The following is a 27,785-nucleotide window of genomic DNA, read 5'->3' as shown; positions in this document are numbered from 1 at the left end:
TCCAGGTTCATTTTTCTGCATGTCGCTGTCCAGTTTACCCAGCACCACTTGCTGAAGAGACTGTCTTTATTCCATTGGATATTCTTTCCTGCTTTGTCAAAGATTAGTTGGCCATATGTTTGTGGGCCATTTGTGGGTTCTCTATTCTGTTCCACTGATCTGAGAGTCTGTTTTTGTGCCAGTACCATACTGTATTGATGATCACAGCTTTATTGTACAGCTTGAAGTCCGTGATTGTGATGCCTCCTGCTTTGGTTTTCATTTTCAAGATAGCTTTGGCTATTTGGGGTCTTTTCTGGTTCCATACAAATTTTAGGATTGTTTGTTCTAGCTCTGTGAAGAACGCTGTTGTTATTTTGATAGGGATTGCATTGAATATGTAGATTGCTTCGGGTAGTACTGACATTTTGACAATCTTTGTTCTTCCTACTCAGGAGCATGGAATATTTTTCCTTTTTTTGTGTGTGTGTCTTCTTCAATTTCAACATTTTGCCACTCTTAAACATATCATATTTTGCCTTAAATATACTTGTTTTTATATAAATGTCTACCTCCTTACTAAACTTTTAGCTTCTTAAAGATTTAGTCTTATTTATCTAATACATTACAGGCATCAGAAACATGTTTGTTGAATTGGATTGATTCCATAAATAAAAGTGTTTTTACAAAAAAAATAATTATAAATGTTATATTGAATATATATGATAACTTAAGTTTTACTCTTATATGTATTTGGTATGTTTTCTTCTTTGCTTATGATTTTCTTTCTGGGCTGCCAGGAATTTAATATGGGGAGTAGGAAGAAGGTGATTATTTTAATGCTCAGAGTATTCTTGATTTACTTTTCACATTTCTACATCTTTTACAAACTTTTCCAGGAGCTTATAAATACTAATAAAAAAAGTATTTTAATTATGCTAAAATTACTTTTAAAAACAGATTTGGGTATGACATTTAATATATTGATAACAACTAAGGGAAAAACAGAACTATTCTGAGATTTGAAAATCTGGTTAATTTTCCTAAGGCTTAATTTAAAAAATGAGTTAAGTCAACTAAAGTACTTGCTAGACTCTCCTGAACAACAAAAAAAAAAAAAAAAAAAAAAAAATGAAATGAAAGTTGCCTCTTTAATGTTGGGTATGAAAGGAACTGAGAAAGGGGGGGAAAAGAAACTCATTGTTTTTTTTATTTAAACTTTAAGTATAACTAAAAAAAACTTTTCTTAGTGTTAGTAGAAGAACTATTTGATGAAATAGATCCTCAAAAGTTGAGCTTTTATACTCAGAATTTGACATGACAGGACATATGAAAAATAATAAACACTCTTCAAAGGCTTAAGGTCCCAGGACTGATTCAAAAAAAAATAGCTATCCACCATTCAGGATCATCCAATTCACTGTTACAGGAATTGTACCTCATTTCATCATCAAAAATAATTAATGTCCAGAAACAACCAAGGCAGAACTTCCAAAACAATGAAGTAAGGAACTCAGGAGGCTTTTCTGCCAGCAAAACAACAATTTATCTGATGAAAATTACTTAAAAACTGCAATCATTCAGTCTTTGGGAGTTATTCTAAGTGTATACAGCAAACCAAGAAACATTCATTAGGGAAAATCTACTAAATATCAGAACAGTGAGTTTTTGTGGCATTTGAGCCACAACCCAATCCATTACCTCTCTCTCGTTGCCTCCCCCTCACAGTGCTGTGTTATAGAAGCTACAACCCAAGCATGTGTAGCCAAAAAGCCAACAAGAAGATGAAGTTTCCTCTCTCCCTAACTCCTAGCCTAGAGCTGCAGTTTGATCATGAAGGAGTAGGCCTCTGGTGTTTCTCATCCCCATCCACCCACCCCCACCACCTCCATGTTTTAGGAATTCTGTTCCACATGGGCATGGCTGAGAAGACCACTCCCATTTTCCCCAACCAGCCCCTACTCTAGCAGAGCAAGCTGAGAATACTGCAGCCCAATTGCCCTGCCCTAACTCACCATGGGGTAGAGGTTCCACACAAAGTAGGGCAAGCCAAGACCAGAGCTGCTCCCCACTTCCATGCCAACTTATAGAGCAGGGTTGTAATTGGGAAAAGAGGGTCTGTGTCCCCAGTTCTAGTGCATTGGTGCAGGTGTTCTACCCGGGGGTAAAGGCAGATCATAAGAGTAAAGAGCTCCATAGATCTGAGTAAGAGGACTATTTGTAAGAAGAAGTGTAGAATTCATGCATGATGGTGTACAATACAGATCTTGATGAAGAGAAATTAAGAGGAGGCTGGTAACCCCATAATGCATCAAAACAACAGAGCAGCCAAAAGTTTTAAAGAAAGAACCAGTGAAAGAGTCAGCCAAGAAGAGCCCTCCTGGCCTCATAATCAACTGTGTGATCAGGAACGTAGTGTGCATGTGCAAGGCTACACCCACTTAGGAGCAATCAGAGCAGGATGTGGGGCAGACTTGAAAGCATTCCCCAAGTTGCACACAGACCCATCAACACAGGGCAAAAGCCTCAGAAGAACAAGGGGCTTCAACACAACCTGTGATCAAACACTTATTGAACAATAATAAGCTACTCTGACTCAGGGGTAACTCCTAGGAAGCAAGCCTCCTATGATATCGCAGATATTCCTGGCAGTCTGGAGAACTGTGCAGATGCCCAAGGCTGGGTCATCTTAGGAGCAGAGTGGGAACTTCCAAACTACTAGCCCTGCCTGAATGTGGGGCAAACAAGTAAAATCCCTGAACTAGAATAGCAATGTCCAAGCTACAGATACAGCCAGTAGTAGAGAGTAAAAATCAACTGGCAAAGGAGGCTTAAGTGCAACTTTAACCAATAATTCGCTTATGCTAACCCAAGAGCAACCCCTAAATAATGAGTGAGAAAATATGGTGGGAAAATATAAGTAGGAAAATCAGAGGCTGCACATTGCAGGGGAAAAGACTTTGCAAAATTAGTTCAGCCAAGTCACTAAGCAAATAAACAATCAAGCAAACAACAGCAGTGATACTGATAGTGATACTGATGCTACAACAAATAGTTGTAGTTGAGACATGGAAATAAATAGAAAGGTATGACCCATAAACAGGGGAAAAATAGGAAATAGAAAATGCCTTTTATGGGTCCCAGATGATGTATTTAGCAGACAAAGACTCCAAAGCAATATTATAAATACATTCAAAGAACCAAAGGAAACCATGCCTAAAGAATGAAAGTATAATGACAGTGTCTCATCATATAGAGAATATTAAGAGAATTTTTTTAATTAAATGGAAATTCTGGAGTTGAAAAGTATAATAAACCAAATGAAAATTATTTGAACTGGAAGAAGATAAAAATCAGTGAATTTGAAGATAGATCAATAGATATTATACAAGCTGAAGAACAGAAAGAAAAAACAATTTAAAAAATGAGCACAGCTTAAGAGAATTGGAGGACATGATTAAGCACACCAGATAATATAGGTAATGGGAATAACAAGGAGAGGAGAGCAAAAGAGATAGCAAAAATATTCTAAGATACAATAGCCACAAATTTCTCAAATTAATGAAAAACATTAAGCTACACATCCAAGAAATTCAATAAAGTCCAAGTAGAATAAACACAAAGCAGTCCACATCCAGACATATCATGATCGAAATGTTGAAAGACAAAAAGAAAAAGAAGATCTTGAAAGAAATAAGGGAAAATAACTCATCACAATGGAACCCCAGTAAGATTAATAGTTGACTTCTCATCAGAAATATTGGAGAACAGAAGGCAATAGGGCAACACATTCAAAGTGCAGAATGTAAAAACCTGTCAATGAACAATCTTATATCCAGCAAAACTATCTTTCAGAAATGAAGGTGAAACACATTCCCAAATAAACAAAAACTGAGAATTTTTTGCCAGAAGATCTGTCTTAAAAGAACTATCAGAGGAAGTTATGAGGATGAAAGCATGTAAACCAGAGAATACTATGAATCCACACACAGATAAAAACAAAGAGCACTCGTAAAGGTAATTATGTAGATAATCCCAAAAGATAGTATAATTGCATATATCTTCTCAACTGATTTAAAAAGAATTGCAAAGAACACTATGTACATAATTGTATTGTTGAGCCTAAAACATACTGAAATGTAGTACACTTGACAATATCAGTGCGAGAGGCAGTTGTATTGTTGTGAGGTCTTGTATTGGAGTGAGGAAATAACACTAAATAGAAATTCAAATCCACAGGAAGAAATGACGAGAACCAGAAGGGAAAGAGGTTGAGAAGACAGATTATATACCAGCCAAAGAACAAGAGATATTAGAAAAAATATAAATGTTTGTTCTTTTATCTTCTTTTTAGACATGGCCTCACAATGGCTTATGACTAGCAACTGGTCCCTTTTCCATGCTTACAAAAGTTCACTTACAAAGACAAAGGCAAGATTTATAATAAAAGTTAAGGCATGTTCGTGTGTCTGTGTGTGTGTGTGTGTGTGTGTGTTGTAGGGAGGGAGCATACAAGCTAAAATAAGCCTCTTGAACCATTACAGTACATAATCTTGCCAGGTGCTATGGTTAATGCAATAAGGAAAACATTATTCTGGGATTTAATGTTTTAATTAATTAATAAGGTACTATTTATTAGTGTTCCTTGCATATTGATTTCCCTGGCATGCAGTAATTGGGATATTTACTATTATTTGTTTGGTTACATCTTCCCTACTTTCAATATTCATACATCAATGCTCATGGAGAGGAAGTCTCCTCCATTTAAGATGCTATCTTTGTTCTAGTCCCCAAATTTTCTGTCTTATTAAAAAAATTTGGGTTTTGGCTTTATAAATCTCAACTCATACCTTATGGCTAAGCTATAGAAAATCTTTTACATACTGAGTTTTAAAATGGGGATAGTGTTACCTAACTGGTATAGTGCCATAGTTCTGGAATCAGTCCAAAATTTAATCTTGGTTTTTCCATATACTATCTATGTATTATGTATCTCTAGTTGAGTGAGTGGTCTCAAACACATCATAATACACCTACTTCATAGGGTTATTTTTCATTTTAAATGGAAATACATAGGAAACAAGCATAGCAGATGTTTAATACAATGTTTATTACCTTAAGGCTTAAATGTGAGTGGGGAGGATGCAGAGAACAGAGGTTTGTGACCACAATAGAATTTATTTTAGAGGACAGTTAGAAAGTAGGATGAATTAGTACAGTGGTTACATATTATACCTCGTAAAATCTTGTAATCTAGGTGGAAGTGCCTAAAATATGGCAGGCACTGAAAATATAAAAGTTAAGAGGGAAAAACATGATTTTTGCTGTTCTGCTACTTACACACCATTGAGGAAGATAAACATGAATTAGATTATCACACAAACAAAACACAAAATTCATCTGATGTAAGGATAGCTATGTGGTATGATAAGAACATTTAATAAGGAGATTTTTCTAGCAGAGAGGCCCGAACAGACTTTCTTGAGAGCTGAAGAATAAAATAGGAATTAATAGATGAAAAGAAGAAGATAGAACATACTGGGCAGAGGAAATAACTTTTAAAAGCTTTCAGTCAAGAAAAGCAAGGGAGTATGAGAGACTCAAATTAGGACAGGGAGAGGAAAGTAAAGAAAGTGAAAGAGGGAACAAAGTATAAGATGAGGCTAAGTGAGAAAAGCTAGTAGAATCATGTAGGAAGAATTAGGTAGATTAAGGAGATATTTAGGATTTAGACATAAAAATCAACAGGACATACTGATGAATTGGATGTAGGAAATGAGGAAAGAATTTTTGCAGATCATTCCTAGGTTTCTGGCTTGTAGAAATTAAGGATGGATATCATTCCTGACAGTCTATCCGTTCAATGAATGAAGACCACTTTTGAGGAGGAAAATCATGGGTTTGGCCTTGTATGTGTTGAGTGTTGAAATATATTCAAGGTATTCAAGTGTAAATGTCAAGAAGGTAGTTGAATATATGGCTGTAATGTGCTAAATAATTGACTTATTGGTAGTAAATGTAACTGTAAGATTTGGGTGAGCTTATTTGGGAAATAAAATATGCAATGAAGAAAGATGAGGGCTTAGGACCAGAGGTTGAGGACCAATAGCTGGGTTGAGGATGGTGAACTTACAAAGGAGACTGAGAAGGTATAGCCAGAGAGATTAAAGTAGAACCAGGAGAATGTGATGTCCTAAAATGGAAAAGAAGAGAAAAAAGGGTCATTGTGAAGTCTACTTAGGAGTGGAATAAATGAGAACTGAAAAATGTCTAATTTATTGGTAAGAGTTTATTGGCAACCTTTTCAAGAGCTGTTTTGGTGGTGTAATGGGGACAGAAGCCAGATTGGAATAGGTTGAGATGTGAATGGATGGAGTAATTCTCCAGGGATCTCTTGTACTAAGAGCTTTTGTTTAGGATTGTTTTTTTCAAGGATAGTTGTTGTTAAGTAAATAGACTTGGAAGATAGGGATACTGTCTCCTTCTGGAACAGAAAGCAAATTTGTCTGCTGTCCAGTATAATAAAGATAATATCTCCCTCTGGGACAAAGGTCAGACAGGTTTGCCTATAGCCCAAAATAAAAGATTAGAATTCTCAAAGTTCAGAGTTCCTCAGCTGTGATACAAACCCATTGCCTGCACCATCTACCTGTGCCCCTCTGTATCACCCTATGGGACTTAGGAGGAAAGGGGAACCAGCATCAACATGAAACTCATGCTGCTTCCTGTGGCCTGAAAAATAAAGTCCTTGTCTCTAACCTAAGAGTCTTATGTCTTCTACCAGCATCCATGAAACTGTGATAGGCTAATGTGTTAACCTGTAGGCAGGATAAAATGTCAGTCTCTTATAGTTCTTGACAACCATGAAAAAATGGGAATAAGCCAAGTGAATTGTTTCAAATAGTTGGGCTATGAAAGAGACAAGGCAGAACTAATAGGGGGTGTGGCATGGAGGGAGTCTTATATTAAGGGGTTAAGATCTAAGCATATACAAATAGTAATGAGGAGCCCTTGAAAGGGAGAGATTGAATATATATGAGACAAAGGATAATGGAAGAGGGATAATCTAGGCTAGGAAAAGATCCTACACATAGGTAAGAGGAATTAGACATAGAAAAAGGAACACTTCCTCATTTCTTTATGAGTAACAAAAGAGAATGGAGAAAGAGGGACATAAACTGAAGTGGCTGTTACATTTAGTATCACAAAGTTAAGGAAGCTCTTTTCTGACTACTTCTCTTTTCCCTGAGAAGTAGGTAGTCAGATAAAATGCTAGAGGAGGGGAATAGAAAAAGAGAGGAGCAGGAGATTTGAAAGAAAGAGGAGGTTTGAAATAGTCTATGGGGAGAGCAGAAAAAAATGAGCTGAGCAGAGAAATGAAGTAGGAGTTCAGGGTATTTTAAGATCTTATTAGGGGCTAATGGTCATAAACTAGTGGTACCAGTATACCCAATAGTATGACTTTCTCTAGCATCCTCAGGTACAGGCAGAGAAAATTGTTAAGCTCCTCTAAAATTAAGATTTTGCCCAATGAGACAATGAAGTTTAAAATGTTACTGAAATTCTGGGCCATAGCACTCAAGCTGAATGAGGATAGAGAAGAAAGGAACAGGCTTAGCTAGTGGATTGAGAGAATTTGTACATCAGTGGACTACAAGCCCAGTGTAGTTGGAAAGAGTCACTGGGAGTAGTTGAATAAACAAGTTGAAAGGGGAAGAAGTTGCGGCAAGAAGATTTAGGAGTTGTATTCATTCATTCACTAGCTCTTTCATCCGTTCAATAAGCCTCAATTCACATAACAGTATGTGCTATCTAAAAATTATTTTCCTCTTGCTTGGTATGCCTCTTGAGATGTGTAAATTTACCTGCCTAGGTATGATTTCCTTGGGTTTACATTATTGAGACTGATCCTTCTTGACAGCTAGGGAAGGCCAACCAAAAGTAGCAAGGAGAAATCAGCATTTTAGTTTTTATACTATGTTTTCTGAATGCAGTAAATAACCATTTATCCACTTGTTCTTATGGTAGTTTTTAAAAACAACACTTGGAAAATTATATCTAAAAATTTCTACTTGGATAACCACCATTAATTGCTGTTTTTAACATTATTAATACATTTGTCATGTTAGTTATTGCTAGTAACAGTAAATCCAAGTTTAATGAGGAAATGGCTGAGTACTATAAAAAAGAATACAAGCTTTAGAAGTAACTATCAATACTTACTGTAAAAAAAATGGATATTAAATGCCATAATGAATGTAAAGTGCTTAACACAATATTTAGCATATAGTACACATTCAATTATTAGTGTCTATTATTTTTATCATGGTCATCATCATTATCATCATCATCTATATTCAAAATTCTTGATTCCAAGTGCAAAAATTTCAACTTCTACTGGATTTTGCAAAATAGGAATTTATTGGCTCATGTAATTAAAAAGACCAAAGGTAGACACACTAGCTGTATTCAAGTATTGAAACTATATTGACAATATCATTTCCTGGCTTTACTTTATATTGGCTTCATTTATAGCAAGTTTTCCCCTCATGAGAATAAGATGCCCTATATCTTATCAGCTAACCAATAGCGGTGAAAGAAAAAGTGTCTCTTTTTTAATAGTTGCAGCAATGGGGTGCCTGGGTGGCTCAGTTGGTTGGTTATCCCACTTCAGCTCAGGTCATGATCTCACAGCTCGTGAGTTCGAGCCCCACGTCAGGCTCTGTGCTGACAGCTCAGAGCCTGGAGCCTGCTTCGGATTCTGTGTCTCCCGCTCTCTCTCTCTCTCTCTCTCTCTCCCCTCCTCTGCTCATGCGCTCTCTGTGTGTGGGTCAAAAATAAATAAACATTAAAAAAATAGTTGCAGCAAAAGTCTTAGAGTTGTTCTATTGGCCTATCATTGATTACATGTTTATCCCTTAACTAATCATATGTCCAAGGAAATGGAATATTCTGATTGGCCTGCCTAGACCTGGGGAATGGGGACATCTTCAACCAAACACAGGGACTAAGAGTGGATTGGGGATGGTTTTTCCATAGTTAAGTCAAGGTACTGCTACCAGAAAAAAAGATGTAATAAATACCAAACAGGCAAAATAGCAGATTTCCAATCCTGCACATGTAATCCCGTGCAGTAATACAAATGTAATACTTCAAACAGGAAAAGAGTTGAAAGTGAATTTTAAATTGTCACCCACTCAGCAAAAGCCTGTTTATAGAATGTAGCCTGTGTGCTTCTTAAAGTGAATAAACCGAGGTCCTGCCATACTAATATGCACAGATTGTTCCATAGGTAAGGATGTCCATAGAAAACATCCCACCTCAACTTCTATATAATTAAATTGTCAAAACATTTGAAGAAAAATACAACTGAATTTAATTATCATGAGAAAGATGATCACTAAGCTGTTAATTATCTCCAGCAACATGGTACAATAGAAAGAGAAGTAAACATCACAAAATATAAATCTACCAAAAATATGATAATAATAATAATAATAATAATTACTGCATATTGAATGATTAGTGTGTGTATTCTAAAAGCTTTTTATCCATTTCTTTATTTTATTACCGATTCTATAAGGTAAGTATTATGTTCCTTTTATACATGGGGAAACTGAGGGTCAGTGATTAAATAATTTGCCTTGAATGTGTGCAAAGCAACATATGAGTCTGTTCTATTTGCTTCCAAAGCCTGTATTATTGTTAGTAGCCTGATGACTTAACCTCATATTCCTTCTTTCTAAAGTAGGGGATTTCGATTTATTTATCTTTAAGGATACTTACCTCTTAAAACTCCCATGATTTGGGGCACCTAGGTGGCTCAATTGGTTGAGTGACTGACTCTTGCTTTCAGCTCAGCTCATGAACTTACAGTTCATGGGTTCGAGCCCTGTGTGGGGCTCTGCACTGCCAGGGCAGGGCCTGCTTGGAATTCTTTCTCCCTCTCTCTCTGCCCCTCCCCAGCTCATGCTTCCTCTCTCCCTCTCAAAATAAATAAATTAACTTAAAAATATCCTATGATTATGTAAAGGTTCACCTTTAATTTCCCATCATTAATTTTGTGTATCTTTTAAGAAGGTCTTGAAACAATTTTATCACCTCATTATTTTTTTTAAGTTTATTTATTTTTGAGAGAGAGAGCACACGCGCACTCAAAAAAGCGGGGAGGGATAGAGAGAAGGAGAGACAGAATCCCAAGCAGGCTGCACACCGTCAGCGCAGAGCCTGTTGTGGGGCTCAAAGCCACGAACCGTGAGATCATGACCTGAGCCAAGATCAAGAGTTGGACACTTAACCAGGTACGCCACTGGGGCGCCCCAACCTTTTTATTTTAATGTAAATCTTAAATCATAAAAAATAATGACTATTTTGGTAAAAAAAAAAAAAAAACACTTCAGTGTGCATGCGTATCATAGTACTATTGTACAATCATGAAGGAAACTGCGCTTTTGCCAAATCTTTCATCAGGACCTCACATACAAAGAAAAAATTTGCCAAATACACAAAGTGACTAATGTTAGAAGAGAGGGAAAAGCACCGCCTGAATTTCTGCACTGGTGTACCATTTTATGTATGGAGTGTTTTGTTTGGTTGATTTTTGGGTTTTGTTGTTGCTGTTGTTGCCTTATTGCAGTTCTGCCAAGTATATCTCTGCATTCTTGCTTGGACTCTTTTTCCACATTTGTTTTTTTGCTTGTTTTCTTTAGCCAAGACAGCAGAAGAGATGATTTATTGTACATGTGTTACATTCAGCCACAAATGAAAACAGAATTAGTCCCGAAAGTCACAGACAGGTCCAGGGCAAAGAACAAAAACGGACTGTTTTGATATGAGCGAGGCAGGTCTCTCTAAGGTGGCCATTACAATCAAGGGCATGCATGGTCTAGATCCATTGAATCAAGCTCTAGAAAGTAGGCATGTAGTCCAACAATTGGTTCCAAGGTCTCTGGCCTAGGTTTCCTTATTTCTGCTCCTGTGACTCCGTGGGACCACAGGATAGTGGTTTACTTGGACCTCTGCCTCATCTTTCTCCTTTTACGCTTCAGCCTGTGCATTCGCTTCTTCCTCCACTTGGCTCTCACAGCATGGAGGTTTCCGAGAAGATCATGCTAAGGCCGAGAGATTTGTTTCCACATTTGAGTCTGAATTCTAGTCAATACTGAAAAAGCCATGAAAAATCCACTTAGCTGTTGCAAATAGCTTTGTCTTGTTTAAATTTTTATGTAAAATAAAAATAAAAATTTGAGTAGTTTTTTTGCTTGGTAAACTCACTGTAAACTGAGAAAAGATGTAAAGCAAAAAGAGATGCTGGTGTTCCTTTCAGTTTGTTAAATGTACTCATTCTGTGAAAAATGAAAACGTGTTACATGGTTTTTCTTTTTTCAGACTTCCAATATGTAAAATTTCTCTGCCAAATAAGCAGCATTAGACAGATGCTAGCTATCAATAATATAATAATAACTAGAAGGAGTGTAGTATAGGGATTCATGGTGAGGGAATATAGTATAGTTAATAATTAATTACTCTTAATGGAGTAAGAGTGTCTGGATTCATATCACAGCTCCTTCATTCACCAAGAATAAGTCAATGACCAGACATTTAATACCTGTGAAATTTAGTTTCCTTATCTGCAAATGAGGGAAAATAATAACGCCTCCACAGTTTGTAGAAAGATCAAACAAGATAATGCTTGTAAAGCACAGTGCCTGGCACACAGTAGGCACTTAGTGTGAGCTTTTCTATACCATTAATAATACTGCCACTACTACTATTACTCTGAAAATTATAAGCATGTGAGAGGGAGTCAAGGACTCAAGAACTCATCTGTTTATATTACTCTCTACTATTAAAATACAATGGTTTGGCTAGCAGCTACTATATCTTGTAATCTAGTCTAGAATTTATTTATAAATATTTGAACAAATTCACAACTGTACTCATGGAGGAATAAAATATTTGATGTTACATGTAAGTTTTGTTTATTTTGTGTGGGTATTTCCTAATATTTTGTTATTATAAAATATTTCTATGGTTAATTCAACAAATATTTATTATTAATAGGCCAGTCACAGTACAATATACTAAATACTAATGTAAAAATTTATAAGACATGGCCTTTCCCTTCCTATCAAAGCTAGTGACAGGAAATGGATATACAAAGAAATAATTTTATAATAAAATATTGTGGTAGGCAGAATAATGCCTCCCCAAAGATGTCCATATCTTAATCCTTAGAATTTGTGAATATGATAACTCACATGGCAAAAGAGATTCTGCAGGTGTGATTAAATTTAAGGACCTTGAGATGGGGAGATTATTCTGGATTGTCCCATTGGGCTCGACCTGATCACATGGGTCCTTAAAAGCAGAGAACCTTTCCCTACTGAGATCAGAGAGAAAAGTTAACTACAGAAGAATGGTCAGAAAAACTGCAACATTGCTAGTTTTGAAGATGCAGGAAGGGGGTCGAAGCCAAGGAATATGGATAGCCTTTAGGAGCTGGTAAAGGTAGGCAACTAGATTCTCTCCTAGAACCTCTAGAAAGAAATGCAGTCCTGCCGAGATTAAACTACAGAACTATAAGTTGATAAGTTTTTGTTGTTTTAAGCCACTAAGTTTATAGCAATTTCTGAGATATATATATATAGATAGATAGATAGATAGATAGATGCAATTTCTGAGATATATATATATATATGCAATTTCTGAGATATATATATATCTCTTTATATATACTTATTTATTTATTATTTATTTATTTATTTCATATGTATATTTCTTTTATATTTATTTTTTTATTTTTTTATTTTTTATTTATTTTCTGTGAGACAGAGCACAAGCAGGGGAGGGGCAGATAGAGAAGGAGGCACAGAATCTGAAGCAGGGCAGGCTCCAAGCTCCAAGCAAGTGTTCAGCACAGAGCCCGATGTGGGGCTAGAATCCACGAACCAGGAGATCATGACCTGAGCTGTCACTTAGCCGACTGAGCCAGCCAGGCGCCCCTACAGTAATTTCTTATAGCAGCAATAGAAAACTAATACAAACACAATAAATTGTCTTTATTTAAGGATTATATGTGAACAAATAGAAAATAGAATCATTTTCCAAATTTGTGTCAGAAGAGCTAAGGAGATATTTCCAAGAATACCTACAAAAGTCATTGTTCCAAAGTGGATCACATGCGCTTTCCAAAGCCAGCTTATGGTAAAGGGAAGTTTATTACTCTTAGACTTATTATCACTGGAGCTGTAGGTGGGGTATGCCTCACCTGAGGAACACGAGCTGGAATAAGGTTCTAAGAAGAAAGAAGAAAGAGGATGCTTAATAATATTCAAAACAGAAATACTAACCCCATTAAAATCTATACATTGCTTTGAAATTAATATAATAAAAATAATTTGGAAAATAAAGATCATCTTTTATTTGTCAAGAAGTGAGAAAGGTAGGGGCGCCTGGGTGGCTCAGTCGGTTAAGCGTCCGACTTCAGCTCAGGTCACGATCTTGCGGTCCGTGAGTTCGAGCCCCGCGTCGGGCTCTGGGCTGATGGCTCAGAGCCTGGAGCCTGCTTCCGATTCTGTGTCTCCCTCTCTCTCTGCCCCTCCCCCGTTCATGCTCTGTCTCTGTCTCAAAAATAAATAAAACGTTAAAAAAAAATTTTTTTAAAAAGAAGTGAGAAAGGTAGAAAATCTATCAAGATATTGCTCTAATGCTTGCCAGACACATGATCAATTTTCTCCATTTATTCAACAAATATGTATTGAGCTCCTTCTATGTGCTGCTATTCCCAAGACAGCCCCTGCTGTATACTAAGATTAGAGGATATCTATCAATGGCCAGCAAAAAACAGATATTGTCCCTATCTTCATGCACAGTGATAGAGACATTCATCAAATAATCATACACACACATTTACACTGATTCAGAATACATTGAAGGAACATTATACAGTGCTATGAGACTGAGTTGAAGCTTAAGCTGAGACTAAATGAAGAGCAGGCATTAACTGAGCAAAGAAGGGAGGGAAGAGTGTGATAGGCAGAGAAAACAGCAAGTACAAATACGTGGCAGGCAAAAGCACAGCCTGTTTAGGGGCGCCTAGGTAGCTCAGTTGATGAAGCGTCTGACTTCGGCTCAGGTCATGATCTCATAGTTCATGGGTTCAAGCCCCACATCGGGCTCTGTACTGACAGCTCAGAGCCTGGAGCCTGCTTCAGATTCTGTGACTCCATCTCTCTCTGCCTCTCCCCTGCTCACACTCTATCTCTCTCTCAAAAAATAAACATTAAAAAAAAAAAAAAAAAAAAGCATAGCCTGTTCAAGAAGTTAAAGACCCATGTGGCTGAAACAGAGAAAGACAAAAGGAGGCTGATGACAGGACGAGGCCAGAGACCCAGAGAGAAGCCAGACTAAGCAGGGCCTCATAGATCATGTTTAAAAGTCTGGTCTTTATCCTAAAAGCGGGGAGGGGGGGGGGGGTGATTGTATTTGCCATTTAAAAGGATCACTTTGGCTGTGGTGTGGTAAATAGCTTATAGGGGAGCTAAAGAATATGTGCAAGAGCAGTTATGAAACTTGGAATAGTCAAGGCAAGAGATTTTAGTAGATTATTTTGGGATTACAGCAGCAGATGGAATAGCAATATATACAATAAGGAAGTATTTAGAAGGTAAAATAAAAAGGGTATATGTTGATGAGCTTGCTGTAGGGGGGAGGACGAGGGAGGAGTCATGAATGCCTCAGGTTTCTCACAAATCATCCAGACAGTGTAAGTTCTATTGTAAATAAGAATTTGTAAAAATTACTGAATTGAATTTACTTTTGATATCTGTATGAAACAGACCAGAAAAAGCAAAATTCTGTTCCTTGTTGTGGTGGTTTTGTAACCTTACATGTATTTCATTTTATCTACCATATCCACTACTCAAATCATAATATATTTCTTTCTTCATACAATTTTCCTAATTTTAATGTATCGTAGTAATTCTATGTAACTAACCCAACTTACCAGTTTTGTAAGCTTAAAAAAAAAATCATTAAATCTGCTAATTGATGCAAAGAAGGGAGAGATCAAACTAATCAATTATAACCATGCAGGTCTTTATCTCAACTACTGAATCTACAGTGGAGTACTGATGGCAACTCCTACTTGACCTCAGGAACCAACTGTTAAATTCTCAGGAACATTGTAAGCTAGCTGTTAAGGAGCTTGAAAGTGAGCGCAGCAGGAGCACTAGCTACAGAAACTGGAAAACACTACACAACTGGCAAACAATTCAAATTAGAAATCCACCTACCCCAACTCCCACCCCCCACAAGGCCTTATGAAACATTTACCAGCACACCAATGTTTGTACCTCTTAGAATTGTGGTATTTGAGATGGGTATTCTGGATATAGAAAATACTGTGATGAGATTGACTATAATCTCACTGATTTAAAAATGGTGCAGGAGGGGGGCGCCTGGGTGGCTTAGTCGGTTGAGCATCCGACGTTGGCTCAGGTCATTGAGCCTGGAGCCTGCTTCAGATTCTTTGTCTCCCTCTCTCTCTGCCCCTCCCCGGCTCACACTCTCTCTCTCAAAAAATAAATAAACATTTAAAAAAAAAAAAAAAGCATAGCCTATTTGAACTCACAGCTGGTGAGTTCAAGCCCCGCGTCGGGCTCTGTGCTGACAGCTTAGCCTGGAACCTGCTTCTGATTCTGTGTCTTCCTCTCTCTCTGCCCCTGACCCACTCACATTCTGTCTCTGTCTCTCTCTCTGTCTCTCTCTCTTTCAAAAATAAATAAGCATTGGGGCGCCTGGGTGGCTCAGTCGGTTAAGCGTCCGACTTCAGCTCAGGTCACGATCTCGCGGTCCGTGAGTTCGAGCCCCGCATCGGGCTCTGGGCTGAAGGCTCAGAGCCTGGAGCCTGTTTCAGATTCTGTGTCTCCCTCTCCCTGCCCCTCCCCCGTTCATGCTCTGTCTCTGTCTGTCTCAAAAATAAATAAACGTTAAAAAAAATTTTTTTAAATAAATAAATAAGCATTTAAAAAATAAAAATAAAAATGCTGGGTGTCTGGGTGGCCAAGTCAGTTAAGCCTCTGACTCTTGATTTCAGCTCAGGATCTTGCAGTCGGTCGGTTGGTCATAAGATCGGGCCTGGGTTGGGCTCCACTGGGTGTCGGCCCACTTAAGATTCTCTCTCTCCCTCTCCCTCTGTCTTTCCCGTGAGACTGTATGTGTACTCTCTCAAAAAAACAAATAAATAAAATATGCTGCCTATTTTCCACATTCTTAAATGTTTTTCCTTTAGGATTGTTTGAAACCCATCTAATTCATTGCTGAATATCTTGGATGTTTCCACAGAACTTCATTTGTGAAGATACGCCACTTTAAGCATTCTTCTAATTTTTATTTTTTTCTCTCCTTTAGATTGCCCAGATTAAGAAGTGCTGCAGTAAAGTGGCAAAATTTTAGTAATTATTGAATCTGGCTCTAGATGTATAGGAGATCAGAGTACTATTTTTCTCTAATTTTGTGTGTGCTTGACGTTTTTCATATTAAAATCAGAAGCAGGCTGCAGCAGCCACATCTCACCCAACCCAGTCCTTACTGGATCTTTCACTTCCTGTCCCAATCCCAACAGGTATTCTCAGGATCTGAGCTGATGTGATCCATTGCTGCCTCCCCATCTGGCCTCTAGGAGTTAACTAATTCCTTATTTTGATTTAAATCTTGCAACACCTACTTCTTCCCTGAAAAACCCACAAGCAGTCTGTAGAAAAATTTAAAGTAAATCTTCAGAAAGAACCATACCAGATTAGGGTAATTTCTTTGTACTACAACCACAAAAATACTGAAAAAAAAAAGTCTTAAAAATCTTCAGTAACCACAGAAAACCCCAAAGTACAACGAGTGCACAGATTAAAAGAAATTGGAAAAAGTAAAAAAGAAAACAAAAAACTTTAATAGGAAGTGAAAAAGAGGCCAGAAATGCTATCAACAATGCAAGACACTGGAGGAGTAGAGAGAAGTGGGGGACCAGAAAAATTATAAACTAAATCAAGTAGTCTTCAAGTTCTGTCCTAAAGAAAAGAAGGGCTTGATCTCAGGCAAGAACGAGACTTTTTTTTTCTTTTATAATATAGTATATTATTTATGGAACACAAAACAATATGAGAAGCTGAGAAACATAAAATTCACCTAGTCACAGCACATCAGTGAAGAAAAAACTAATTTCGAAATCAAACACAAAGAATAAAGAAAGTTTAACAAATAAATTATAATTCAAGAGAAAATTACCAGTAACAAAGGGGATTATCCATTGTATGGATTAGAAAACTAAAGCTCCTGAAAGTGATTTGGTCAAGGTCATTCAGTTTAAGTGTTGGAGCCTGGATTTGAACTCCCTGGATGTCTCCACAGTATTTTGTTTTTCCCACTCTTTTTTTTGATAGAAATGAAAGTCCAAAACTGACTTTGGGGGGAACCTGGGTGGCTCAGTTGGTTGAGCATCCAACTCTTGATTTCAACTCAGGTCATGGTCTCACGGTTTGTGAGTTCCAGCCTCCCATCGGGCTCTGAGCTGACAGTGCCAAGCCTGCTTAAGATCTTCTTTCTCCTTCTCTCTCCCCATCTCCCCCACTCATGCTCTCTCTCATAAACATTTTTTTAAAAAGCTGATTTTTAAGTTACATATAAATATAATTTAAAAATAACTCTGGCTTAAAATTAAAATATAGACTTAACAATGATGCCCCAATAAGTCTCATGTTTCTACTGCTTTATCAAGGACACTCCATGTTCTACATAAATTACTGTTATGTAGGGAAAGATCACTTAAAGTCATATCAAGAATCATTTTATCTGCTATTGCAAATAAAAATTAGATTTTTTTTCACTCCCTCTCTCCTTAAATATATTTATTTATTTATTTATTTATTTATTTATTTATTTATTTAATGTTCTAGAGATAGAGAGTGTGCAGGCAAGAGAGAGAGAGAGAGAGAGAGAGAGAGAGAGAGAATCTCAAGCAGGAGGCTCCACACTCCGTGTGGAGTATGACATAAGGCTCAATCCCACAACCGTGGGATCATGACCTGAGCTAAAATCAAGAGTCAGACACCCAACTGACTGAGCCACCCAGGTTTCCCTTAAGTATATACTTTAAATTGTATATATAGACTTGATAATAAGGCATTTTTAATGAAAAAATATTTTTATTTATATATTGACGACTGAAATGATCAAGCTTTGGTTTCTACTAAAGGAATCTAAGTTTGAGTCATATATTTGAGGAGTGCCTCAAAACGTACTCAAATTCACTGGCTTTGTTTGGCAGATGACTTTTGTCTTTTAAGTTTACTTTCCTCTGGCATAGACAGCATACTTAATGGTATTTAATATTTACTTTTTATTGTGTCAAACCCTATACCTAAAGACTTTTTGTTATATAAATATTCTCCATCTTGCACCTACTATGAGCTAGTAGGTATTCAGTAAATAATTATTGATTTGAATCATGACTCCTAAGTGCAATTAGATTCAATAAATTATGATGACACCTATATCTCCTACATGACATAGTTTTTCTTTTGTGACTGTATTAGGGTCTAGTGAGGAGAAATTATATCAGTGATTTTAACAAAGATAATTTAATTTAAATAATTGTTAATCAGGCATTGAAGAAGAGAAAAGGCAAAAGAGAACAGTAAGGCGGTGATTTTCTCTGACGATGGTCAACAGATCAGCATCATAAGCATCAACTGGAAACTTGTCAGAAATGCAGGTTCTCAGACTCCAAACCCTGGCCCCTGGTGATAGGCCCAACAATCTGTGCTTTCACAAGCCCTCCAGGGGATTATCAAATATGCTAAAATTTAAAAACCATGGAGGTAACAACAGCCAGCACTCCAAAGGCCTGGGCAGTAAAGAAAAGATGTGGAATTACTAAAACTGAGAAGATTGGGGAAAGGCGCAGTGGAGCTAAAACTCAGGCTTTCAAAAACCCATCACTACTTGCCTGGTACTGATGTCTGTACACTCAGAGGAGGGACCCTATCAACCTAAGAATGGGATATCTGAGGAGTAGGCACCCACAGATTTGATATAGTGTCTCAAGAAGGCACATGGAGATTAATTCTACAAGTGTTGGGAAATCCCCAAATTTTGAAATCAGTGGCTGCTACAGAAGAAATTACTACTACCAGAGTGAAAAACTGTTGCTAGAGCAAAACAGCACCAACAAACCCATTAGAAGAAAAAAGAACAAATCCCTTCTTCCTTCTTCAGCTGTGCAATGTCCCATTAGTCCCTCTCTTGGCAGAGACTAACAAGGAGCCAAAAATGTTTGTAGAATTCCAAGGATTGGTTTTAAACTGAGGACGGTAACTCAATAACAGGCATGAAGGCCTTAATTATAGTAAGACTGAGAGGTAATAGAAGTAGTAAACATTTTTTGAAAATATTAAACATTTTTTGGCATGTATATGGAGTACACATAGATATTTTCTTGGGAGTTGGCTTCCAGGTGGACTTTCAGACTTCTTGTACAAATGTATTCCAATTTGAAAACTTTGTCTCTTCTGATGGGATTAATAAGAGGCACTTAGGAAGTGGAATTTGGACAAGAGAGTATGCAAGGCCCTACACTGAGGTCTCCTTAGCTAGGACTAAGAATGAAAGATCACAGCAGTAACGGCTGAGGATTGCTCAATGGTAGCAATAAGACTTGCTCAAGTCAGCTGAGTCTAGGTTCCTTAAAGTCTTAGTGTCAAGGGAATGGACTAAACAGCTTACTTACACAAGACAGAGCAATCTGAGGCCCTGCCTCAAAACAGAAGATTGGTAGAAAGGTTATTTTGAAATCATGGTAAATGATAAAGGCAGTACAAACATGATTCCTCATTTAGGGACCTGTCTTTTATAATCCCAGGAAACTAGAAAATGAAGGGAAATGAATCAGCTCCCTCCTTAATCTTATAAATCAGTGTTCTGGTAGTTGAGGGTCCAATGGTAATTCTACAGAAATCAATAAATTAGTGCTTTCCATATTCTTGAGAGTGGGCACACTCACAGTTGTTTTATATATCAATGAAAAGGAAGACTCCCAAATATTTATGAGTGATTATCAGAAGTATGCCCAGTACTTTGGGAGAATGATTATTATTGGGAGTCACTATTCTTAAGGACCTTTATTACTCTTTTTTTTTTTTTAATTTTTTTTTTTAACGTTTATTTATTTTTGAGACAGAGAGAGACAAAGCATGAACGGGGGAGGGGCAGAGAGAGAGGGAGACACAGAATCGGAAGCAGGCTCCAGGCTCTGGGCCATCAGCCCAGAGCCCCACGCGGGGCTCGAACTCACAGACCGCGAGATCGTGACCTGAGCCGAAGTCGGACGCTCAACCGACTGAGCCACCCAGGCGCCCCAAGGACCTTCATTATTCTTAAGGACATTCCCATGGGGGAGCCTGGATGTCTCAGTCAATCGAGCATCTGATTCTTGATTTTGGCTCAGGTCGTGGATCCCAGGGTCATGGGATCAAGCCCCACATCAGCATCTGTGCTGAGCATGGAACCTGCTTAAGATTCTCTCTTTCTCTGCCCCTCTCCCCCACTCACTTACACTCTATCTCTAAAAAAAAAAATTTTTTTAAAGGAACCTCATCTATTTCTCATTTTATGTTTTGTGGTTTTTTGTTTTTGTTTTAAAGGATATTGAAGAATCACAAAACCACACTGGCGAGCCTGTTGGAGATGACTACAAAAAGATGGGAACACTTTTTGGTGAACTGAACAAAAACCTCATCAACATGGGCTTCACAAGGATGTATTTTGGAGAACGAATTGTGGAACCAGTAATAGTTATTTTCTTTTGGGTTATGCTGTGGTTCCTTGGTCTACAGGCCCTTGGACTAGTTGCTGTTCTTTGCCTTGTCATTATTTATGTGCAACAATAAAATATGGCTAAATAAGCCATTGTTTGACATTTGGTAGCCAGATATGTAATTGGTGAAGTTCTATATTTCACTACATGAAAGCCGGAAAATTTGCCTTGTTTCAAATTATGTGCTGTTTTGTAATTAAATTTGTAAGTGGATGTTGTTTAAAATTAAACTCAACTCTTAATTATAACAGGGTTGAACATACATTTTGTAGCTTATTCAAAAGTCTTGTTTTACTACTGTGATCTGTGCCCACTTTTAAATACCCCTCCCTATTCCCATGCCAAGTCTTAACACCACCAAAAAGTGGGCAGGAAAAATAACTGGATATGGGATTCAAATCGGGCAATAGAGGTGTTGTAAAGAATTCCAACAAAACATTTTAGAATAAAAAGGATGAAACAAGGATATTTAAAATGTTTTAACAGTAGATTTTCCCCACCCATACCCACCAAATAACCCCATGTTATTTGGGAAATAATTTGGATATCTATGGTTCCTGCTCAGATCAAATCAATATAAATGGTAATTACTATACACTACCTTAAAATTGTGATAAAAATCAGTAAAGCTAGCACATTTTCTAAAGATTGAAAAGAATATATTTATTATGGCTGGTGAAACTTCCCAAGTTCAATGTAACTTTTTTATAATGTAACACTTGGGCCTGGAATCACTTCAGTATATCATTTGAAGTTTTAGACACTTTTGGTGCTAATTACCTTTTGTGAATTTTTTAACTCTCATAAGACATGTCTATTGCTGGCTGTACCCCGTGGCAATGCTGTATTTTCTTGTATCTAACAAGTTGCATATTTTTTTCCTAGAGAGACATTTTCCATGTATTTTTTTCCAGAAATTTACATTTTGTAGTTCTTTTGTAACAATTATTCTAAGATTTAAAAGATCTATTTCCTATTTTGGCATGGATTTTTCCCCCAAAATTGATTTATATTATGGCTGAAATTTTTTACTATGCCTTTAAGAAAACAAAAAAAATCAGTTCATTTTCTTTGATATTTGTATTGGAAAGGTTCAGTATTACAGTATAAAACCAAATGCTTAAATTTGGAATTTAATAGCCAATTGTAATAATATTCCTCTAAGGCTAAAGCCAAGTCAATAATTGGCCAGTCATGTTATTAGTGTGTCTTAATTCAGTGCTTTGGGATTTTATATTGAAATAAGCATTTCTTTAAATACACTTTAAAAATAGAAAGTGGCTTAGTGATATTTTGGATTTTGTTAAAGAACCTAAAACCTGTACACTTTTGTCTCAAAGACATTCTATATACATGAAGGAGGGGTACTAAAGATAATTATCTAAAAACTCAAATTAAGTAAGGGGAAAATGGGACAATGGAATATTTTTGTCTTTGGCAAGGCAGTAACTAAAGAGTATAAAGTGTTTAATATTCCACTTTGTAAAGTTTTTACCCAATCCTGTTTTAAAAATTTATTCTAGGGGCACCTGGGTGGCTCAGTCGGTTAAGCGGCCGACTTCGGCTCAGGTCATGATCTCGAGGTCTGTGAGTTCAAGCCCCGCGTCAGGCTCTGTGCTGACAGCTCGGAGCCTGGAGCCTGTTTCAGATTCTGTGTCTCCCTCTCTCTCTGACCCTCCCCCGTTCATGCTCTGTCTCTCCCTATCTCAAAAATAAATAAACGCTAAAAAAAATAAATAAATAAAATAAAAATTTATTCTATAAGTTCTCAGCATCTTCCACGCTGAAGCAGAAAACTGATAAAAAAAAAATGTTCAAGTTAGATTTCTAAAATCAGATAATCCTGAACACAAATATCAATCAGAGGGCACTAAAAAAATATTGTGTATTTGTATAAATACAGACCTTTTAAAGTTTGACAAAAAAGGAAGACTTTGTACTATATCATTGTGTTTTTATTGGGTTTGAAATATTTTTATAGTAACCTTTATGAATTTAGCCTAAGTGCAAGTTATTTGAAAAGGTGTCTTCATTTGTGTACAGTAGAATTGTGAGGTTATTAAGAGACATCATGAGATTTTGTCTATCTGAATTAAATATTAAAAAGTGCATTCTTTTCTAATGCTACCAAGAATTTTAATTTTCCTTTGGAATATAAAAAAAGATACAATATGCATAATAATAGCTCTGGTTCCACCAGTGCTAATATTGAAAATATTTTAAAAGTAAGTTTAAATAGTAATTATTTAGTGTACTGCCAATACTATGTATCTATACACTGCTGTTAATAGAGTACATGTTAAATTACATAAACAAATGAGATATTTTGCTACTCTTCTTGCATTTTTGTATTGGTTAGAGCAGTATACCATCATATTTGCTTTGTTAGGGAAAAAACAGACTGCTTATTTGATGGAAATAATATATTTTCTTTTATGAAATGTAGTAGAATGTAGTTAATACTTATACCCTGAAATGAAAAGAAACTGGTCACTTCTTTGGTTCATGGTATAAGGAATTAGATGAAAAATGACTCTCAATCATTTCAATCTCAGATACAAGCCAATTTTAGAAACTGTTACTCCTTATGAATAAAGACACGGAAGTTACAATGCTAAGGTTATTAGATTATTCATGTGTATGTAATTCATACCACAGTTCTCAATTCAAAGGGAAAGGTCAAGATCTACAAATAAACTGACTACACATGAATAGGTCAATTTTCCCTCAAGTAGAAACTCAGTATTTTGTAGAATTCAGTTCCCTCATATCTTAAGCTGTGATCCGCAAGGTAGTTTCCCGTTCCTGGCCACCAGCCAATCACACTTGGTCCAGTAGTGTGCTGGAGCCAGTTTGCACTGACTTGCAAGGGACAGTTATGTACATCCCCCTAGTTTGCCTTCAGTAACATCGGTTGGTAGCTTGAAATTGTCCGTGAAGGGAGTATTCACATTTACACTATAAAAACTGGCAAACACAACAAATCAGGGCTCTTTTTTTTTTCCTGGCAAGCCAGTTATTAAACATATATCAGCATGCCACCTATTAGCCACTCTAGAGGTCACATCCCGTTTTGACTTCTATGGATATAAAAGGAAGCATGTTGAGGCAAATCCCCATCAACCAATGTAAAACTGTATTTGCGTCTTTTCCATTCGGGAATTATGAATTACAGTTGTCTTCTGACCAGCACATCTCTATGTGTTTTGATCAGAGAAAATCTCTCCGGGCTGTCACTGAGCTGCACGTAACGTTAAAGGCTATCCAATGATCAAGAAATAAACAGTTATAGAACTGATGGAAGGAAAATTACAGCATGAGGAAAGATTCATTGCGAAGTAGAAAGTTCAAAATAGTCAAAGCTAGATATTGAGCAGTCCAAGGCTATTTGGTTTGTAGATTATATTTAACAGTTATTTTACAAATGTTTACTGATTTTAGGTCATGTTAAATGTTTTTATTGTCAACCCATGTCTTCACAAGGTAAAAGAAGACAAACAATAGAAGACTTTCATACCTGTTAATACTTGTAGTACTAGACTTGGCCAAGGAGAATATAAGAACACAGTCTGTTTTCTCATCACCTTACACATTGCCTTGAACAATGTCACCACTCCCATGGCATCAGTTACCATTTCATACTAACAGCTCTCCATTCTGTATCTCCAGTTCAGAACACTGTACGAATATAAAATCCATACATTCAATTGCTTGCCCAACATTTGTACTTATTTATCCCTTAGTACCTCTGATTCACTGTATCCAAAAAAACAAAAATAAATAAAATAAAAAGGAACTCAGGATCCTTTTCCCAAACCTTTTTATCTTTCTGTGTTTCCAATCTCAGCGAGTGATAGTTGTCTCAGAAACTGCCCACATATAACCAGTCACCAAGCCCTGTCTATTTTATTTCCTAAAACAACGTCTTTAATCTTTACGCTTCTCCTGATTCCCAGTATCACTAACTTGGTTCATACCCCCTTCATCTCCCTAGATTGCTATCTCAGAATCCTAGGTGGTCTCCCCTGCCTTCGTTTTCCACGCCACAGTCAGAATAATCTTTCTAAACCATAACTCTGATATCTTTGGCCTAAATCTTTTCAATGGCTTCCTGTCGCCATTATGATAAAGTGCTTACTCAATCTGTTTTATAAGGCTCCTCAAGAACTGGTTCTTGTATACTTCATCTCTCTATACTACTACCATCCCTTTCTAAGACTTAGCTTTAGGAATTAGTTTTTCTGTTCCTTGTGAGAGAAGTACTTACTCACTTCCAGAACTCTGTACATGCTTTAGCTTCTTTATTTAATCCCTCCCCACCAAACTGACCAACACATCCACAGCTTTAAGACCTTCAGACACAATGTCCCCCAGGAAAATTTCTCTGACTCTTAAATCCAGTTTTGATATTTCATGTGCTCTCTGAGAACCCTGTGCTTCCCTTATCAGCACTTGTCATGCTATATTATAATATAACTATAATATAGCTATTATAATAGCTTATTTGTCAGCTTCTTCCTTTAGACAACAGACTTCACAAGGGTAGAGAACATGTCTAACTGGTTCATAAATTGCATTGTCAAACACAATGCCTGGCACATAATACATACTCAAAATATTTAGCAGATTAATAAACCACCTTCATTTATTCGTGTACTCCCTATAATGCGTTAACAAAGATTTAGCATTGGTTGTACTTTAGAGTTCTTTAACTCCAAAAGTATGCTTATTGTGCATAAAGAAAGTGAATTGATGTATATGTTATCATTTACAAAGTTTGTTCACTTTTAATGGAAGAATATAGCTGTTATTTGCATATACAGTATTACTACTATTCACTTGCATATTTTTAGGAAACTGTGTGAATTTTCAGTGTTGTACTTGGTAAAATCACTATTTCTCCAGAAAGGATACTTTCGAATGCATATGGTCACTGATGCTACCTAAATTTCATATGTTCCAGTATTTTTCAATAGACTTTTATCTACTAAATTTTAATTAAAAAAAAAACAACACAGAAGTTGTGAGGAGGAATTCTCAAGTATCTAAGCTTGGGTATTTTAGGCTACAGAATAAATTCACTACTAGAATGTTCTAGTCACCCAGATCATAAATGTTAAATAACATGTATATAAAGTGGTTTGTTATTTTTTCCAATAAATAATACTCTTTCACAACCTTACATTCTGAGACTCTCTTCTGACTCCCTCTGTCATGTTCTCTTTACCAGTTAATTGCTGCCACATCAAGTTTGGAAATTGCCAAAGCAACAACATACCTATGAGTGAATCATCTCTAATGCTGCAGCAGAAAGCTAAGGCCTGAAACATGTATGGCTTCCCAGGCAACAGAGTAGTAGGAAAACCTAGATTAAGATCAACTTCAGCATCCAAGCTGTACTTCTCCTTTGTTGCCATGACTATTGTGTAAGTTAGAATTATTGAATGAGCTCTGCAAGGGCCTGCTAAGATCCAGAACTTAGTCATACACATGCTTATTAAATTTGAGTTATCTTTTCAGCAGTTAAAGTTGTATCGTTTAGCCTTTCAGCAACTTAATTAGTTGGAAATTTCCTTGATAGCTTTCCAATCACCACAGAATACAATGAATTTTATCATAAGACCGTGGTCCTTTTTTCTTATTGGTTTACTGCTTTATTATAAGAGGCTAATTGAGGTATATTTTTTCATGTTTTTTAACAGAAGAATGAAAATTCTATATAAAATATACTTATTCATACCATAGTTTTTTAAGACAAAAATCTTGAGTTATTTTTCAAGGGTAGGGGATGGGATATGTAAAACTTCTATCAATATTTGAGTACATATGCCATCTACTGAATGCCCTTCTCTGCTATGACTGCTTCTGTTGCAGAGTTTCTTAGTTTTACATATGTAATATCAACAATATTTATGATTTCATTATTTAATGTATTTTCAGCTTTAACAGGCACATGGGTGTATATATAAATGCAACATACAAAGGCTGAGAAGAAATAATTACAAAAAGAAAATACACTGCTTAGATGTTGGTTTGGAAGGCTTAACTTAAATTGATCTTGCACAAAACTATGAAGGTGATTTTTCATATAAGGTGAAACATTTCTTCAAATATTAATTAGATCAGTGGCTTTCAAAGATTTTTAGTCTGGTTTGCCCTAAGTGAAATCTCACGTGAATAGCCAATATCTATAAATGATAAAAGCAGGGCTGCTATAATTGATTTTGCTGTAGGTCCAGTTCCCTGGGAAACAGACTCAGAAAAAATTAGCATGCAGGAAGTTGATTAGGGAGTGCTCTGGCATCAGCAACTGTGAAGGAAGGAAAGGAAGCAGGATTGGACAAAGGGAGGTATGCAATACAGTCACAGCAAGGCCTCGGCCACTCTATAGGATGCCCTCAAACAGAGAAGTCCCTAAAGCATTGACTTGTATTGGGAGCTCTTCAACCAAAAGCAATTCCCAGAGAGAGCTGACAGCTGGGGCTTGTCACCTGGCAGCTCTCCCAGCAGTTAACAGAGTAGGTCCTTGGCTCTGAAGAGAGGATCTGAGCTGCCCAACACAGCATCCACTATAGACTCTTATTTTCTCACCTTACTTGATACCTGAGTCACTTCCAAAACCCCACTCTTCAGGGTACAGTATGAAGATGACTAATTTAAATCAGAAAATCACTGGTCAAGATGGACTTTCAAAGGGTACAGCCTTTAGTCTGTTGTGTTGCCTGCTTCCACTTTGAGATTCAGGTCTTCAATTATGATCAAGTTTTAGTTGACTAAACATTACGCCCAGGATTCAGCAAAGACTTGAAGCTACTAGGAACAGATGAACAAATGATTGACAGACAAGCCCATTAGTTAAAACTGGAAGTCGGAAATCCATGAGATTTAGTATATGTAAACTGTTTAGACCAACTATTGGCTAATAAGTCTCTCAGAT

General features: G+C 36.7%; 1 protein-coding gene across 2 annotated transcripts in view; it reads left to right on the top strand.

The window, feature by feature from the left end:
• Nucleotides 1-26,030, top strand: part of FAM241A (family with sequence similarity 241 member A) — a 47,547-nt gene extending 21,517 nt beyond the window's left edge. The window contains exons 2-3 of one of the 2 annotated variants that reach the window (XR_009259383.1): nucleotides 20,676-22,381; nucleotides 22,621-26,030. Coding sequence is in view for 1 of the 2 variants with exons in the window: in XM_058721644.1 (XP_058577627.1) it covers nucleotides 20,676-20,921 (246 nt within the window). In the remaining variant the exon portion in view is untranslated. Of the gene's footprint in view, nucleotides 1-20,675 lie in introns of both variants that reach the window. The other variant, XM_058721644.1, reaches the window with a different exon arrangement.
• Nucleotides 26,031-27,785: the final 1,755 nt, after the last annotated feature.

The sequence above is a fragment of the Neofelis nebulosa genome, chromosome 3, assembly GCF_028018385.1.
Source record: "Neofelis nebulosa isolate mNeoNeb1 chromosome 3, mNeoNeb1.pri, whole genome shotgun sequence".
NCBI classification, from domain to species: Eukaryota; Metazoa; Chordata; class Mammalia; order Carnivora; family Felidae; genus Neofelis; species Neofelis nebulosa.
The sequence above is the reverse complement of the archived record's forward strand: the minus strand, read 5'-3'. Positions and strand labels throughout refer to the sequence as shown.